The sequence below is a fragment of the Ovis aries genome, chromosome 15 (assembly GCF_016772045.2).
Source record: "Ovis aries strain OAR_USU_Benz2616 breed Rambouillet chromosome 15, ARS-UI_Ramb_v3.0, whole genome shotgun sequence".
Lineage (NCBI taxonomy): Eukaryota > Metazoa > Chordata > Mammalia > Artiodactyla > Bovidae > Ovis > Ovis aries.
The window spans coordinates 79,796,651-79,809,338 of NC_056068.1; the positions used below are offsets into that span (position 1 = coordinate 79,796,651).

Here is a 12,688-nt window from a genome sequence, read left to right on the forward strand (position 1 = left end):
GGTTTGAGCTCGGCAAATGCCAGTCGAGGCCAATAGATGCCCTTGCACGTCTAGAACACCCTCGCGTTTTGGCTTGATTCTGTTCTGTGGTGTCACGGGTGCTGTGCTTCCTTGATGTCTGTCCCTCAGTAGGTGGCTCTGTCTGTACCTTTTAAACAAGCTGTCTGGGATCCCTAGGATGATGCAGTTTTTGCTTATCATTGCGTTTAGAGGGAAGACATAACTTCATCTTTGATTCTGTAATGAATAGAAGGGAAGAGTGCTGCCTATGAACCTGGCTACAGAAGATAAAATTTCTTTTTTCTTGGTTTCTTCCAGAGCCCAAAGACTGTTTTTTGGGGTTTAGAGTTTTCCATCTGAAGACAAATAATCTTCCTCTTCCCACAGAGATTTATATGCCTAATTTTGGTCATCACTTTGGTTATACTTAGCTGAATTGTGTGGAAGTGGGAGAGAGGTTCAGAGTCACCCTGTCTATAGTTTTACATATCTTATAAAGCTAAACTCTGAAAAGTTAACAAAAAGTAAAACTTACATGGGGTTATTTATAACTTCTCCAAGGTCTCACGGTCTGTTTCTGGCAAAGCCAGGTCTTGAACTCCAGGTCCTTTGACCTCTGGAGAAGGAAATGGCAACCCACTCCAGTACTCTTGCCTAGAAAATTCCATGGATGGAGGAGCCTGGTGGGCTACAGTCCATGGGGTCACGAAGAGTCGGACACAACTGAGCGACTTCACAACCCTTAAGAGTGTGAAGAATTCCCATAGCCTGTAGTTTACGGAACTACAGTTATTGGCGAAGGGCCGCCTTCGGGGATGAGTGGTTTCTTCAAATGCCCCAGCAACACCTCTGGAACCAACATCTCCAAACCAACACCTCCCAAACCTTAGTCCTTTATGTTAGCTGTTGGTAGTAGTATTAGTCGCTCAGTCGTGTCCGACTCTTTGTGACCCCATGGACTGCAGCACGCCAGGCCTCCCTGTCCATCACCAACTCCCGGAGTTCACTCAAACTCATGTCCGTCGAGTCGGTGATGCCATCCAGCCATCTCATCCTCCGTTATCCCCTTCTTCTCCTGCCCTCAATCCCTCCCAGCATCAGGGTCTTTTCAGATGAGTCAGCTCTTCCCGTCAGGTGGCCAAAGTACTGGAGTTTCCGCTTCAGCGTCAGTCCTTGCAGCGAATCCTCAGGACTGGTCTCCTTTGGGGGGACTGGCGGGGCCTCCTTGCAGCGGTGTGGTAGCAGTAGCTTTCCGTGCGGTGGGGCGTTTGCTGAGTGCTTGCCACGGAGCGCCTCATTTCATCCTCACAGCTGTCCTGTGTGTCTTGTTTCTCCCTGTTTCTCCATTTTACAGAAAAGAAACCTGAGGATTAGGGAGATTTGCCCAAAGTCATATAGCTAAGAAGTGACAAAGCTGAGATTTGAACACAGCCAGTGTGATTCCGAAGCTGATATTCTTAACCTCTAAGAATGCTCATTCCACACTGTTTCTGCAGCCTGTTCACAGCAGAGCATCATCGTGGGGACTGTGCTGTGGGCAAGTGGCTTTTTGCCCTGATACCTGGTTGACATTGTTGAACTGTGTGGTCTTTCTGGGTATCTAATTTAATTCAACTTTGTTTTTTTTGGTTTAGAATTCTTATAGAAGAGATTGGATATTATTTACCATTGCCCGTGCTTGAATATAGGAACCCTATAAATTCAGGGACTATAGGTCTTGGCTTGTTAAGAATAAAGAAAGGTATTCTCAGAAAATCTAGTGATAGGTGAATTGCAAGTTGTACCTGTTCACTTTGCTTCCCTCCCCTACCTTGGGAATTCCTCAGTGAGCTTTTCTTCGCGGGGGAGGGGGGGCGGGTGGTGGTTTTACTGCATGGCTTGCAGGATCTTAGTTCCCTGACCAAGGATTGAACCTGGGACTGTGACAGTGAAAGCCCCAAGGCCTTGTCACTGGGCCGCCAGGGAATTCCCGATGATCTGTTTTTAGGGAGGACAAGTGTAATCCATTGAAAATAAAAGTAGCAAACCGGTAAAGGTGTTGGCCTGTAGTCTTGAGGCTTTCCTGACTCTTAGCTGCCAAAATTAGTTAATGGTTTGCAGATTCTGGTCTCTAGGATAATTTGTTTCTTATGCTGTGTATGTTTGGCATGAGACTCAAGTCTCAGAGTTGTGAGGTGATGTCCTGTATAGCTTACCCTAACTGCTTCATTCTCTTCCCCCACATATGCTTTCTTTCCATTTATTTATTTTTTTTAATCCCACTTATTTCTTATATGGAGACATTATGGGTAACCTGTTAACCTAAAGATAAATAGAAACTTTTTCTTTTCCCCTTTTCCTTTGATATTTGGGAATAAACCTTTTAAGAGTTGTAGGAGAGAGGTGTTGGACTATCATTTTATATTCGACTTAAGTTCAAAATTTGCTATTAACTGAGACCTTGGGTAATTTCTTCACCTGTAGCTCGTTTTCTCATTTGCAGTAAAGCTTGCTTAGAGCCCTTGGAAGGATTGCCAGGATAATAAATCGAAAGCACTCAGTGACTGCTAGCTCTTTCACCTTCCCTTTCTCCTCGCTAATAAACTGCTAAAGCCTCAAGCAGGGCATCGAGAGTCGGTCATAGCAGACGTGTGATTCTCTGATGGCTGCCAGGCGCTGGAGAGAAGCCCCCTGCGTCCCAGAAACACGGGTCTAGGGAGGACCTCCTAGTAAATAGTGCTGGAGCAGGGAAACCAGCTCATGCACTCCCTAGAACCCAGCTATGCCCTTGACCCAGTTAATTTCATCTACTAGTTCACAAAGCAGTTTTAGGCCGAGGCATTATCATTAAGTAATGTAGTTGGGAGATAAAAACTAAATCTTGAAACAACTTAATACCCCACATTTATATAATGTACGTTGTCTTGGCTGCTCCTCGCTGTGGCTCTGGGCTAGGCTGGGCTGGCGGTGTTGGCACCTTAGAGACAAGAACGTGGCAGGCCTTGCTGCCGTCGTTGGCTAGTGGCGGAGCTGGGACGGGGTGTGTCTTCTGAGTCCAGTTCTGTCCTGCAAAGCTCTGCTTCTGCCCTGTTCCGGGCAGATAAGCCTCCCCCATGCTTTTAGTCCTAGGAATCTGATCTTCTCTTTCTTCATGCTTCCACTTTCTCCAAATTAGGGCTGGGTGGTCCGCTTTAAAAACCATGGAGATGGGAGAAGCTAATGTCTCCAGATCCTGCTTCCCAAGCTGGAGCCCTGGGTAGAGCCTCCTTACCCTTCCTAAAGTCATGGGGTCAAAAGGTGGTGATTTTATGGCAGACTGACAGTTTCTCTTTGCAACAGGGAATGTTGTCACTGTATGCTCGATAGTAGTGGTAGTTTGGTCTTTTATTAGCAAAGAAAATTACAGGGTGGAGACTGCCCGAGTAGTAACTACAGTTCAGACTGACCTGGGAGAAGCTTTTGAGCTCAGAGTCCTCTTAGTATGGAAGGTTCGTAGGTCACTAATATAGTGGGTAAGCACAAGTGCTTAAAATTCAGTAATAAAAATGAAAGGGAGGAATATTTTTTAAAAATAAGACTTTTGAGTGGCCTGTTGCTATGTGGGGGATTGAGAAAGCGACAGCGGCCTTTGAACTTAGAGGAAGAACAGGGGTTGGTGAGTGGCTGTGGGAGCCCAGAGCGCAGGCTGAAGGACCTCATTCCTGGACTTAGGGCCTGGACCCACTGGGAGGAGTCTGGGGGATGGAGAATTAATTAAGGAGTTTGAAAAGTGAAAGTTCCTCCGCCTGTCCGACCCTTCGCGACCCCATGGATATGCAGTCCATGGACTTCTCCAGTCCAGAGTACTGGAGTGGGTGGCCCTTCCCTTCTCCAGGGCATCTTCCCAAGCCAGGGATGGAACCCAGGTCTCCCGCACTGCAGGCAGACTCTTTACCAGCTGAGCCACCGGGAAGCCCAGGGTGTTTGTTGGGCGCCTGTCTGTTAGTCCCTCTGGACACTTGTGCTTGCTGAATGCTGCGTGTGCGCTGGAGCAGACAGGCCTGCGCGTCCGTGCTCGGCCGGGGCCTGGGGAGCGTGGGAAAGGGAACTGAAGCAAAAGGCTGAGCCTGACTAGTCCCCACATGCCTTCCCCAGCACGACTATTGCACTGGTTTCCCAACGTCTTTGTGGGCATGCTGGGACTGGGCTCTTGACGTTTCTGCCTCAGGGGTGGGGAGGAGGCGGAAGGGCGTTCCTAAAGCAGTTTTCCCAATTTGGTTGCTGGGAACAGGGGGTCAATGAATTTTCTATCCATATGCTCCTAGTGCTCTGCAGAAGTAGCGGTAGAGAAACTGACATGACCGCAGAATCCAGGTTTTATTGAAAGCTACATTCAGGGTCCGCGTATTTGAAGACAGCAAAGTCCAAAGGGGGCCTGTCATTAAGCAACTCCAGGTCAGGTTTTAAATTACCCCCGTTCCCAGATGTTTCTTCCCCCATATCTGCCCTTGCTCCTTTTTTTTTTTTAATACATCAGATATATTTTATTCCCCTCTCACTCCTGTTTTTCCTCCACGTGTCCCTACAGCTCTCTCCTTCCTGTTTCCTCCTTGCTGTGGTGGCTGGGATGCTTCTCCCATGATACTTTGGATCTAGCCTGGGCTGTTTTCTGTTAAACCAATCAGTTTCGACCTTCTCTTAACAGGTGTGTATACAAATATGTTTATTAACAATAAAAAATTGTTAAGTGCTTTTTTCTGGAGGGGTTGATGAGCGGGTGGGAAATAGAGGAGAGGGTTTATTCTGAAACCCACCTTTCAACATGGTGCATCTGGGACTCCCCAGAAAGTCTCCCACTGCCAACTCGTAAGAGAGAGAAGCGTGACTGGACCCAACAGTGCAACTGCGGTGCCCCTCCACTCGCTAGCCAGCTCGGTAGTTGACGGCACAGGGTGTGGGGCGCCCTTCAGTTCGGAACAGCGTATGGTGGTAGTTACACACAAATCCCCTATAGGTGCTTGGATGTTTACCTTTAGTTGGAATAAGTAAAGAGGCAAAAGTGGAGCCTATTTAGAGCTTTCTTCAGGATGGCAGGGGTGTAGGAAGTCCCAGCCATCAACTAAAGGTTAGCCTATGAACTGCTAGAAGGGATGACTTCATTATAGGTTCATATGATGGCTCCTTTTCCTACTCCACAGCGAGATGTGGAGGTCACTGAAAATGGTTCCTTTCTGCGCAGTCTTTTTTATTCTGCTGCTTTCTTGTCCGTTAGCCAAGGCACACATTCTGCCTTCAATATTGCAGTACAGTTTTGAAAAGTAGGAAAGCCCCTTTATATATGTATTATTCAGTTTGGGGGCCTTAGTTTTATTTCCTGCCTTTGGTGGTGGGAACATTTTTTGTTTCTGCTTCTTCCATTTCTTGTTGGTAGTTTACCTTAGCATGCTCGTTCAGTGTGTTTTGTCACCACCGCTGCAGTTTCAGTGTTGGGACCTGGGGGGCGGGAACTAAGGTCTGCCCTGCCCCTCTGTCTCGAGAGGCGGCTAGCCCCGCAGGACCCTGAATGCTTGTCTGTGGTGCGGAGGTACAGCTTCACTGAGAAATAGAGCTGACTTTAATCTCGTGTATGAGCCGTCCTGAGCCCCATCCTCTCTTACTGACAGTGCAGGGCATGGGTCTGGTTGCACCTTTGCTTTCAACGGCTGTTCCGGGCGCGCTGTTACAGAGGGTAGTGGGCAGAGGACCCTGCTGCTGCAGGCGCCGGTGGCGGGCCCAGGCTTGGTGGCGGCTCTCTGCAGGCAGACCGCGAGGGGCATCTCTGGCTCTGGGGTGAACCGTGCGCCTGTCCTCTCTGACCTGTGCCCTTCTCTCCCCTCTCTCGCCTCCCCGGTAGTGTGCAGTGAGGGGCCTCCTCCCTCCCCCCCTCCCTCAGTGGGCCACCTTCTCTTGCCCTGCCCTCACCTCCATGGACGACTCGGAGGTGGAGTCGCCCGCCAGCATCCTGGCCTCCGTGAAGGAGCAGGAGGCGCAGTTTGAGAAGCTGACCCGGGCGCTGGAGGAGGAGCGGCGCCACGTCTCGGCGCAGCTGGAGCGCGTCCGCGTCTCCCCGCAGGACGCCAGCCCGCTCCTGGCCAACGGCACGCTCACCCGGCGGCACCAGGTAACCCTCCGTCCGTCGGCCAGGCCTGCCCGCGGACACGGACCCCTCGGGGAGGCTGCTCTCCACACGGCGGGCGTCCCGTGCCCCTGCCTCGTGATCGCCTTCGCAGGGCGCTTGGGACTGGTTAAGACAGAGGACATTGCCGCTCTGCCGAGTTGCGTAGACGTCTCTCTCGAAGCATCCATCTGACTTCCTGTCGGCTGCAGTGGGGTTTCTGGGTCGGGATGCCATTCTGGTAGTGGCAGATCATATAATTTGAAGCTGTACTCAAGTTACTTTTTTTTTTCCTGGTTTCCCCCTTCCTCCATATCAAAAATTCAGGATATTAAATGCCTGCTTCGTGGTTGGGGAAGTTGGGCATCTTGCACCCTCATTCTCCCTCAGAGAACAGTTTGCTCAGAGGCGTGGCAGTGTCGGTAAATTGGGTATTCCGGCTCCACACTCTTTTTGTTGGCTGCGCAAGTCATTTTTTGGAGAAGGGGGTCATTGTTAATTCTTTTGGTTAGAGCTGGAGAGGGAGCATCATGCTGCTATTTAAGCCAGATGACCGCAGGAGCCAGTGGTCTCTGGGTTGGCTGACTCGGCTGTGACTCTGAAGTGAGTTGGTGTTCCAAACGAGAAGTATCTTGTGTTTCCTATGGTTTCTGTAGTCTGACTTTGCTGTGATGTAATCTGTCTGAGGTTTTGTCTGTGTGTGTGCGTGTGTGCGTGTATGTGCTCGTGTGTGTGTGTGTGTGTGTGTGTGTGGTAGGCACTGCCTGATAGACTTCGTCTTAAGAGATCCTGATGGGAATCGAGAGCAATGCTCATGCTCATGATTGCTTATTAATGTTTGAAATGGAGCAGGTCCCTCAGGCTAAGGAGCTTGTTGAGTGAGAGGATATAATCTCCATTGGGGACGATCAGGAATTTGGAAGCTGTGTGTTTGCAGTGCTTCTAGGCTTTTTACAGGAACAAGAATAGAGGCTTAGGGTTGGAGGGGTAGATATTGCAAAGGAGAGCAGGACCGCTCAGCCTTGGAGGTGGTGGGGAATTCCAGGATTTACTACATGGAGTCTCTCTCTTTTATTTTTAACTTCTGCTCAGCAGTGAAACCACACCCTTCCTTCTTCCTGAAAATAATGTTTAACTTCCTTTGCCTACAGCATTACACGTCCTACGTAATGGGAGTAGGGTAGGGAAGAGTCTCTCAAGGTGGCCGAATCTCAGTGCATGCTTTCTGAAGGGGAGTGGTCAAATGTGTTTTACATAGTATAAGGCCATGAGATTATTCCTAACCCTAACCCTAACCCTGCTGCTTCAGATGGAGCAACTTAACGACATTTTTGAATGTGTTCTGTGGATCTTATAATTGGTGATGAAGATATTGAGACATTTGTTTGCTTAAAGGGGGTTGAGATGCTTATTTTCTTCCTGCTTGGAAAGAGGAACTCTTATCTCTTGCTTCTTTCTTTATAAAGCTGCCTGGTGTGGGAGTTTCCCAAGGTTATAGAGTGTGAAGATGCATGAAACACTAAAGGCTTTTGGAAACCCCACACCCTAGCTTTTCCAACTTTCCTATGTTCTTATGGCTTTCCAAACAGATTTCATGGGGAACTTACCTTATTCAGAAGAGTTTTGAGTGCCTCGGATGTGCAGGCACTGTTGAGGGCGCTAGGGAGGCGCTGAACAGAGCTGACCAAAGCATGCGAGCACCTCTGCCCTCAGAGCCCTCGCAGTCTCAGGCTTCAGGGACGGGCCGCCCGAGCTCCAGGCCCAGTTGCGGGTCTGAGGTGCTGAGTCTAAGGCGTGATGTGGTTCTTTTATCTGTACTGACTCTAGGCCACACATGCCTTCTTGAAAGCCCTTTTCCTGTTTGGAAAAAGGTCATTTGTGTTTGATAGAGCAGAAGAAGGCCGCGAATCGAACTGTCTTCCTGTGGGCTCTGTTTCAGAACGGCCGCTTTGTGGGCGATGCTGACCTTGAGCGACAGAAATTTTCAGATCTAAACCTCAACGGACCCCAGGTACCTCTTTTGGTTCAAGGTCTGGGTTGTTTGCTCATATCTTTTTTACTTTCCTAGCTTGAGAGCATATTGGTGTCTTCTAAATTACCTGGCACGTTGTAAACTGTCATTAATTAGTTCCATTTAGTGGAAGAAAATGGAAAAAAGGGGAGCTTCAAAGTATATCTATGGTTTTATTCTGGGCTTAATTACGCTGGCCATTGATTTAGTGTTTGATCCCTCAATTACTGCATCCCTTTTCTAGAGTGGGCATGGTTCTACTTTGCAGAAATCCCTCCCTAAAATCTAGCTGCTCTTGAGCCTTAGGCATATCTGAAAAATAACACTGAGCCATTCAGAAGATAGCTCTTACTGAGGTTTTCTGGTTCATCTTAAAGGTTCTTATTGGGTAAACTTTGTTTTATTTGAAGGCTTACTCAGATACAGATATAGCTGTTTTTTACACAGTTCATGTTCACTTAGATGACTAGAACTGGGGCGGTATATCTGCTGTCTCTGCCACTAGGGCGTTGTTGATGTAGCTATAGTTAACTCAGTCCCTGTTTGTTAAGTGAATGGGACTGGGAACTTATGTCTTCTGCCCTTTTGTACAAGTTGGGAAAGTGGGAACAGTCACTCCTAAAAATTCAGAAGATGCGTTGTCCTCAGGGAGACTGTGCTGCTTGTTGGGAGGGATCGTTAGTGTATATGGCTTAGGAGTGGCTCTTTCCTTTTTCTCTCTTCCGTGTAGGATCACAGCCACCTTCTATACAGCACTATCCCCAGGATGCAGGAGCCGGGGCAGATTGTGGAGAGCTACACGGAAGAGGACCCCGAGGGCGCCATGTCTGTGGTCTCTGTGGAGACCTCAGACGATGGAACCACTCGGCGCACAGAGACCACAGTAAGCTGAGACTTGCGTAAGGTCTGGGGTGACGGTGGACGTCCTCCTGTGGCCTTTATTGAGGGGAAGGGCTGGGCAGTTCACTAGGCTGGCGGAAGGGCCCGTGATCTGTAGTGAAGGTGTAGAGAAAGGGCGCCCTGGCTGGACGGGGAAGCTAGAAGAGATATGAGAAAACCTGATGGAATGAGGAAGAGTCTCGGCAGCTTTCCTTGAGGCACTGTGACTGCCAGTGCGGGTTTGTTCCCTGCAGACTTCCCGGAAGACCGAAGGGGAGACGGTGCGATTGCTCGGCATTTCCAGGGAAAGCAAGCTGGGAGCAGAGGGTTATTTCTTAGAGGGGTCTGGAGTCTAAGCTTAATTTGTTCGTGTCATTAATGTTCCTTTTTTCTTTCCTTACTCAAAGGTCAAGAAAGTGGTGAAGACTGTGACGACTCGGACGGTGCAGCCAGTCCCTATGGGGCCCGACGGGCTGCCTGTAGACGCCTCATCGGTGTCGAACAGCTACATCCAGACTCTGGGCCGTGACTTCCGCAAGAACGGCAACGGGGGCCCTGGTCCCTACGTGGGGCAAGCAGGCACGGCCACCCTCCCCAGGAACTTCCACTACCCGCCTGACGGATACAGCCGCCACTATGAGGACGGGTATCCCGGGAGCGGCGACAACTACGGCAGCCTGTCGCGGGTGACCCGCATCGAGGAGCGGTACAGGCCCAGCATGGAAGGCTACCGGGCGCCCAGCCGGCAGGACGTCTACGGGCCGCAGCCCCAGGTCCGGGTGGGCGGGAGCAGCGTGGATCTGCACCGCTTTCATCCGGAGCCCTACGGGCTGGAGGACGACCAGCGAAGCATGGGCTATGATGACGTGGATTACGGCATGATGTCTGATTACGGCACGGGCCGGCGGACAGGGACGCCCTCTGACCCGCGGCGGCGCCTCAGGTGGGCAGGGAGGAGGGCGGCGAGGCGCCTGGCGGGCGGTGGGCGGGCGGCTCCTCCTCCCCGCGGGGGCGGCTCCTCCCCGCGGGGGCGGCTCCTCCCCGCGGGGGCGGCTCCTCCCCGCGGGGGCGGCTCCTCCCCGCGGGGGCGGCTCCTCCCCGCGGGGGCGGCTCCTCCCCGCGGGGGCGGCTCCTCCCCGCGGGGGCGGCTCCTCCCCGCGGGGGCGGCTCCTCCCCGCGGGGGCGGCTCCTCCCCGCGGGGGCGGCTCCTCCCCGCGGGGGCGGCATCGGGCCCCTCCCCCGCCCGCGTCTGTAGGAGACCGGCCTCATCGTCCCTCTTCTGATCTTGCTAAATCCTCACCTGGTTTTTTTGGTCTCCTTTTTTCATTATAAATACCATGTATTCTAATTATAGAAAACAACCTGTGACAGTTAATTGGTCTGTGTCCTGAGGAGAGGCCTTTGGTTCTGTGTCAAGAGTTTATTTATTTTCTGCCTAAGATTTGACGCCCCATTTGGAACCTGATATCTGAAGCTATAGCATACTTGTTCTTGTGAATTTCTTCCACTTGTTTGGTGTTAAGAACAAGGTTAAGGATTTTAGGCTTTCAGGAGCCGACTAGCCAGTTGAAAGTGAAAGTGTTAGTGCTCAGTCGTGTCTGCCGACTCCGTGGACTGCAGCCCGCCAGGCTCTTCTGTCCATGGAATTCTCCAGGTGAGAATGCTGGAGTGGGTTGCCATTTCCTTCTCCAGCGGAATCTTCCCAACTCAGGGCTCGAAACAGGTCTCCTGCCCTGTAGGCAGATTCTTTACGGTCCGAACCGCCTAAAGGTATATGTAAGAACCCTCCCTGCCGGTGGCTTGAATCTCAAGTTAAAAACCTTGATCTCACAAAAACCCTAATCCTGTGCTTGGCTTCTTTCCTCTTATGTTGGATTTGTGACGTGAGATGGACTGGCTTCCTTAGAGGGTGGTACTTTACTGACACCCTGAAAGGCTCACTAGTTCTGACTGTACTGCTGACGTGCAAAAGGCCGTAACTGATGTGTGGACGGGTAGACGGTTTACACCAAGAAAACGCTTTAGAGTGGAAGCTGCCAGACCTTTTCTGAAAAAGGGAAAGTTAGTTGCTCAGTTGTGTCCGACTCTTTGCGATCCCATGGACTGTAGCCCGCCAGGCTCCTCTGTCCATGGGGATTCTCCAGGCAAGGATACTGCAGTGGGTTGCCATTTGCTTCTCCAGGGGATCTTCCTGACCTAGGGATTGAACCCCAGGTCTTCTGCATTGTAGGCAGAATCTTTACCATTTGAGCTATCAGGGAAGCCCTAACCCTTTTCTATAAAGGACCATGGAACTAACTTAGGCTTTACAAATAATATATTGTTTTTGTTGTGTGTCATTGTTCATTATACAACCTTTTACAAATATGAAATTATATGGTTAGATAGCATGGCCGACTCAATGGGCATGAATTTGAGCAAACTCTGGGAAATAGTGGAGGACAGGGGAGGCTGGCATGCTGCAGTCCATGGGGTCAACAAGAGTCGATCATGACTTAGTGACTGAGCAAAACCCTCAAAAAATATGAAAACTGTTCTTAGTTTTGGGGCTGATGTGGCCCATGGGCTGCCAACCTTGTTTTAGACTAAATCAGAGACAGTGTTTTCTGAGCAAAGAAACATAGGAGAAGATTTACGGATGTCTTGATGGTAAGAATGTCCTCCCAGCTGTTGCTGAACTCCTGTGTGAGGTCATGACTTTCTAGAGCAGATGCCTGGGTGCTCATTTTACTCATATTAGGCAGCTGTGGTTAACAGCAGATGGGGCTGGGCCCGGGCCAGAGGCCTGAGTCACTCACCTTTCAGGTATCCAGCCCCCACGTGACTCATGTTTTATCCTGGGGTGGGGTTGGGGGCACACCAGGTACAGCCATCACCAGAGGAGGCGGCCTCGGGTGGCGGCGCCTTCTCCTGGTGACAGGCGTGCTTTTCCCGACTTCCTCATTAGTGGACTGAGTGGGTTGAGTGAGTGCTGGCGGCCAGGTCATTCTCTTGTCCCTGGTTGGAGCAGTTGACATAAAGAAGGAGGGTTTGGGCTTGGTTCTTGGGTTTATTCCACGGTGGTACTGGACTTAGAAACCTGCTCGACTAGCCAAGAACATTTGCTGCTTCCTGTTCTCGGCCTCGGAGAGCACTCCAAGGTCAAGTGAAAACCGGCAGGCAGAAAGATGAGTGAGGAGCACTGACCCTGAGGCCTGGGTTCTGGCTGTGCCTCTGCCAGAAGCTGTGTAGCCGGAGGCAAGTCATCTAATCCTCTGGGCACAGCTTTGTTATTTGTAAGACAAAGGAAAGAATGTCGTGACCCACTTGTAAAAGTGACCAAAATCATTATGGTGATTGTTTTACAATTGCTTTATATTAAAATAATAATAAAAGTAAAAACATCTTCACCACGAAACCAGCCATTGATAAAGAACTTCCCTTAAATTCTTTTGCTTTTCTTTTGTGTTCTTTTCCTTACACGTGTAAACACACTCTGACCTTATTTTTCCCTCCTGAAGTGGAATCTTACTTGACCTACTGTTTAGTAGCCTACTCTTGGAGAAGGCAGTGGCACCCACTCCAGTGCTCTTGCCTGGAAAATCCCATGGATGGAGGAGCCTGGAAGGCTGCCGTCCACGGAGTCGCTGAGGGTTGGACACGACTGAGCAACTTCACTTCACTTTTCACTTTCATGCTATGGAGAA

General features: G+C 50.3%; 1 protein-coding gene across 15 annotated transcripts in view; it reads left to right on the forward strand.

The window, feature by feature from the left end:
- CTNND1 (catenin delta 1) overlaps nucleotides 1-12,688 on the forward strand; it is a 44,882-nt gene that overhangs the window by 16,863 nt on the left and 15,331 nt on the right. For 10 of the 15 annotated variants that reach the window (XM_042233567.2, XM_042233570.2, XM_042233569.2 and 7 more), the window contains exons 2-6: nucleotides 4,547-4,663; nucleotides 5,852-6,118; nucleotides 8,052-8,123; nucleotides 8,854-9,006; nucleotides 9,410-9,945. In XM_042233567.2, coding sequence (XP_042089501.1) covers nucleotides 5,924-6,118; nucleotides 8,052-8,123; nucleotides 8,854-9,006; nucleotides 9,410-9,945 — 956 coding nt within the window. In that variant the 5' untranslated portion in view covers nucleotides 4,547-4,663; nucleotides 5,852-5,923. Of the gene's footprint in view, nucleotides 1-4,283; nucleotides 4,414-4,546; nucleotides 4,664-5,851; nucleotides 6,119-8,051; nucleotides 8,124-8,853; nucleotides 9,007-9,409; nucleotides 9,946-12,688 lie in introns of all 15 variants that reach the window. The other 5 variants (XM_060399586.1, XM_042233578.2, XM_042233577.2 and 2 more) reach the window with 5 other exon arrangements.